The 4,607-nt window shown below is 37.5% G+C and overlaps 1 protein-coding gene across 1 annotated transcript; it reads right to left on the bottom strand.

Moving 5' to 3' along the window:
- Window positions 1–810: 810 nt before the first annotated feature.
- Window positions 811–4,177, bottom strand: LOC145072538 (BTB/POZ and MATH domain-containing protein 2-like). The gene is made up of 4 exons (XM_079018984.1): window positions 3,615–4,177; window positions 1,669–2,017; window positions 1,305–1,581; window positions 811–1,224 (listed from the first exon to the last, which is right to left on the bottom strand). The coding sequence occupies exons 1-4, from the start codon at window positions 4,025–4,027 to the stop codon at window positions 1,046–1,048; spliced, it is 1,218 nt and encodes a 405-aa protein (XP_078875110.1). The 5' UTR covers window positions 4,028–4,177; the 3' UTR covers window positions 811–1,045.
- Window positions 4,178–4,607: the final 430 nt, after the last annotated feature.

Below are 4,607 nucleotides of genomic sequence, written 5' to 3'. Positions count from 1 at the left end.
AACTCAACCCAAACCCATTTATTTCGTGTCGTGTCGCGGGTTGTGTCGCTTGTCGTGTCGAGAATTGCCAACCCTAGTAACGGGTATGAACATTCGGGTAATAGGTTAACCTGATAATAATATAGGTCGAGTTTTAGGTATGAATATATATTTTCGGGTATATACCCGAATACCCGAATTCGTTTTTTAACTAATACCAAATATACAATGCAGTCACGTACGCTTCAAATAAAACAAAACCCTTCCTTTCCTTCTTATGAACGACAGCCCGACAGTCGACGCAGACTTTCAAAGGGAATACGAATCTGAAGCTGAAATCCTGAACCGTCATCACAATTCTCAGTTTCTCACTATCGCACATAATGGAATTAAAAAAGTACATAACATATTATATTGATTTGTATTGTTAATATATATATACCTGTTAATTGTATGGAGTATTTTCCTACCCGATTCTTTATTAAAGCAACCAACATGTAAAAATAAAAAAATAAAGAAAAAATTTATCAATAAGTGTCATTTAAGAAATTTTCGGGTATACCCAATAGCTACCCGACCCGACCTCAAACCCGAATACCCGAATTACAATATAGGTCGGGTATAGGGTATTATTTTCTTTAAGGAAATACCCGTTCTACCCGAAACCCGAAAATTTTACCCGTTCGACACCCCTATAAGGGAGATATAATGTTGACCTTGACAACAGGACATGTGGATGCAGATCATGGCAGCTAACAGTGCCACTGTGTCTACCCATAAATGATTTAAGTAAACAAAAATTGGAAATGAAAAGTGAGATAAGACATCATATCACATAACACCAAACGATTTAAGAAGTAAACAAAAAAGTGGAAACAAAAAGTGGGAAGGAAGCCGTAAACAGCTTGCAACATGCAATCGATTACAACACTAAATTTACACTTTCAGCTTATAAGAAGAAAGAATTGCATTCATACTTTCCTAACCCCTACATGACATAATATGACATGACCTCTGTGCCTATACTTGATCTTTTTTCAACAAGGGAAAGGGAAGGGGTTTGGAATTACAATCTCTGTTTTACCCTTCTACCATGAACATCAACTCCATCAGGTATAACATCATTAATGCGCTTGCTTATGGCAGGAGAATGCTCGCTGATCCTTGCTACATATTCCAAGAGTTGGGTCAGGACTTCCGGGCAGCTTTCTTTAAGGTAATCAAACCCATCCGTCTGCATCACGGCTGATAAACAAGCAACATGATTCATTTACTTAATTAATGGGATTGGGTGGGTGGGTTATGCAGTTAATCTGGTAAGTTACCTCTGAGATTTTCAGGCGAAGCAACGAATTTGAGACACACAGCTTTCAACTGGTGGCAGTGGTGCTGCTCAGCCAGTGCTAATGTGGTTGCAACCGTGTTTATGGCAACATCCTGACAAAGATTAGTCTCACAGAGCACCCGAAGCCTATCTAAACCATAGCGATCAGCAGCTGCAAGAAGATGCTGAGACATCAATGTGGTGGCCCATTTCGTGTTCATGCCGGTTAGTTCTTCCATGTCAGGCAAACTATCCCAATACATAAAATGAAGCAATGCCTGCAAAATACACATTTTTGGTTATATAGCTTATTCATAACAGATGCTAACTTTCTTACATTATTTATTTATTTTTAAATATATTACCTTGAAAACAGGGGGCTCTATGTCCTCAACTATAATACATCGGGTATTTTGATCTTTCATTGGACCAAAAAGTTGAGCCCTGAAAACAGGTGAGCGGGCTGCAAGCACCAATTTATGAGCAGAAAAGGTTTCGTCTTTTACTTGAAAAGAGACATCGGTGCCTTTTCCACATTCCAGGAGTTGCCCAAATTGTTGCCCGATGTCCGAAGGTGGCACATGGATGGAGTAGGTCTTGGGGCCTTCTGTCCGTGACTTGACAACTCCAACACAACAATGAACCTGAAGGCAATCATCTTTCAAGTAATCTGATGTCTCCAATGCAGATCTTTTGAAAAACCGCTTATAACCCCTGTAGCATCAGCAAACAAAAGTTCTCAACAACAAACTAGCATAAAAACCATAAACATGAAAAGCCAAAATCAAGTATGCATCAAAAGTCCGAGTGTGTATTGTATTTGTATTATGATTTCAAATTAAGAATTAACACTTTCCTTCACTAGAATTGACAAAGATCAGGCAGACCGTAAATACTAAATACTAGATACTTAAATAGTATGCCAACCATATTAAAAGTTTAGACCAATTCCATTATAATCATTGAATCGAAATGTCAGTAGTGTAGCCAGAAAAACTACAGGGGGGGTAAATCTTTTTGACTTGATGCAGAAAGCAGACTTGATAGAAAAGTTGGGAAAAAGGGGGCTTTTCACATTAAGTCCTTACTTTGTCACAACTTTACCCTCATTTGATTTCCTCCACTTTCTCAACTGTTACTTCCCTCTCTTGTATATTTTTTTAATAATAATTTATCAAGGATAATTTGCCTAAACAACAGATTAATCACACCACTTCTTAATTTCTTAGATTAGGATTCATGATGTACCAATAAGTAGGCATACATTAGCAAGCAGGCAGTTCCTGTCACAAAAAGGTAGTAGGATCGCATACCTTTTAAGCAATAACATAAAAGAACCCGAGAACATAGTGCACCTAGAATCTTTCAGATAGATAATGAGATCATTTGTACTTTTCTATAATGCAAATATAAGTAAGAATGTTTCCACGCTCAACCATTACTAGAATTACCATTTCAACCCTGTTGCTACAAAGTTGTATGCATTTATTTACTTGACTGGATGCATACAAACGGATATATATTATGTGCTTCCTCTGATGAAATGTATGACAATCAAAGCTTGTGCTTTCGATGAGCAAAAGGCTATACCGTAGGATGTTTAAATTAAATGCGAGTCTAACGAGGTTATTAGGACTTTGGTGTGAAATGACTCAAATATCCTTGATTTTAATCATTTCATTATCTTATTCCGATGCTTTTTGTTTTGTGATAATCAGTCAGACAACACACATCAACATTTCCACAAAATTTAATTATTTCTTAAGTTATATTTCATCGGGGAAGAAAAATAAAGCACATTTGACCAACCCTGCATTACATAGGCATTAAAGAACTCAAAAAGGGGACAATATTTACCAAAGAGATCTAACATTATCAATATTACATTCTCTGCATTATTAAAACAAACAAACAGCAACTGGCTACTCACTAAAAGATGTAGCATTTCAAAGATCTTACCCATGGGAAAAGAACTTCATGATAGATTACTAGATCATAGAACTATGTACATTCAGCACCACCAAGAGTGTTTGGCAAAAAACTGATGATGATTGTAAATTTCTGATCATTTAAAGTCAAATGATCAGACTTAGATAACCCTAAAATTTGTAACGAACCAACTATTGAGATGAATGTAAACTTGTCTAACTATACCTAATTTTAAGCACTAATCTGGTAAATGAAGCCACATCCAGACACGCCCCAACATATATGAATTAAGCAAATAGATTTTCAAGATTATACCAAATCATTTGAACAAAAATATACATTAATAATTGTGATCATATAACAAAAACAGAGTTTAGCTTACCACATGCTACCCCTGTATTTAAGGGTATACGGACCACTCTCTAATGCTCTCCCAAAATGGCTATGAATCTTATGCCTCTCCCTGCCACTCTGATCCAGAAGAGTCAGCTCAAAAAGCGCCCTGACATCTGATCCTTCGCTAGCTAACGCAATAAACAAAGAAACATATGTCGCATTGTCCTCCAGGCTTTTCCCATCAGGGTAAAAATAGATAGCCCATGAATACCCACCAACCATAAACGTATCAGACGCTACATACTTCCCAATTCCAATTCCTTTCGATAGCGAGTAACCCGAAATCCTAAAATCATGTTCTCCATTCACCGTCTCGGTGACCGATGTAGAGGTCGTTGTCACCGCCGGCGGTGATGATGACGAAGATGTCCTCGATATTTCTATAGACGCTCTTCCCATCCCCGATTACTCAACAACCTTAAGACGCAAATATTTTAGTTCACACAAAAAAAATCCAATGGGGTGCTGCTAAAACCAGTCGAATCTTACGAATTCGACCGGTGAGATACAAGAAATGTGAAATCGGTGGTCAGATCTAGGGTTTTAAAGATGAAACTCAGGATTATATGAGGGGTTTGGAGATGGAATCATGGAATCAAAATATTTGAGGAGATCTAGGGTTTCGTGTTGCAATTCGTTTTCCTTTCGATAAACAATTTCAAAGGCTGACGAAAAAGAGAAAGATCGAGTAAAAAATCGTCATTGTGGGTATTTTATAGACGGTACTTTGTAGACGGGGTTGGTTTTCGTAAGGTGTGTTCGTACACATGATTCAACGGGTGGTACCGAATTTGGTGCGTAACAGCCGCTTTATTGGGGGTAGTTTCGTAAATATGTATGGTCGGTCTCTTTTCTTTTACCGCAATTGCACAACTTTAGCAGGTTTTCTCAACTCCAGTACTCAAAGAATCAAACTTTCAATATTTTACCCCCACTTTCAAACTGCTAAAGTAAATTATCCTTTCTACCTTACCAAGTT

This window comes from Lactuca serriola, chromosome 9, assembly GCF_051521515.1.
Source record: "Lactuca serriola cultivar US96UC23 chromosome 9, Lser_US96UC23_V15, whole genome shotgun sequence".
Taxonomy (NCBI): Eukaryota; Viridiplantae; Streptophyta; class Magnoliopsida; order Asterales; family Asteraceae; genus Lactuca; species Lactuca serriola.
Note: the sequence above shows the minus strand (reverse complement) of the source record. Positions and strands in the feature narration are given on the sequence as shown.

Excerpts from the sequence above, each read along its gene's own strand:
- LOC145072538 (XM_079018984.1), bottom strand. The coding sequence starts at position 4,027 with ATGGGAAGAGCGTCTATAGAAATATCGAGGACATCTTCGTCATCATCA. Across the intron at positions 2,018-3,614 it reads AAATACAGGGGTAGCATGTG|GGGTTATAAGCGGTTTTTCA; the intron begins GTAAGCTAAACT and ends CTGATGCTACAG. Across the intron at positions 1,225-1,304 it reads TTCGCCTGAAAATCTCAGAG|CCGTGATGCAGACGGATGGG; the intron begins GTAACTTACCAG and ends CTTGTTTATCAG.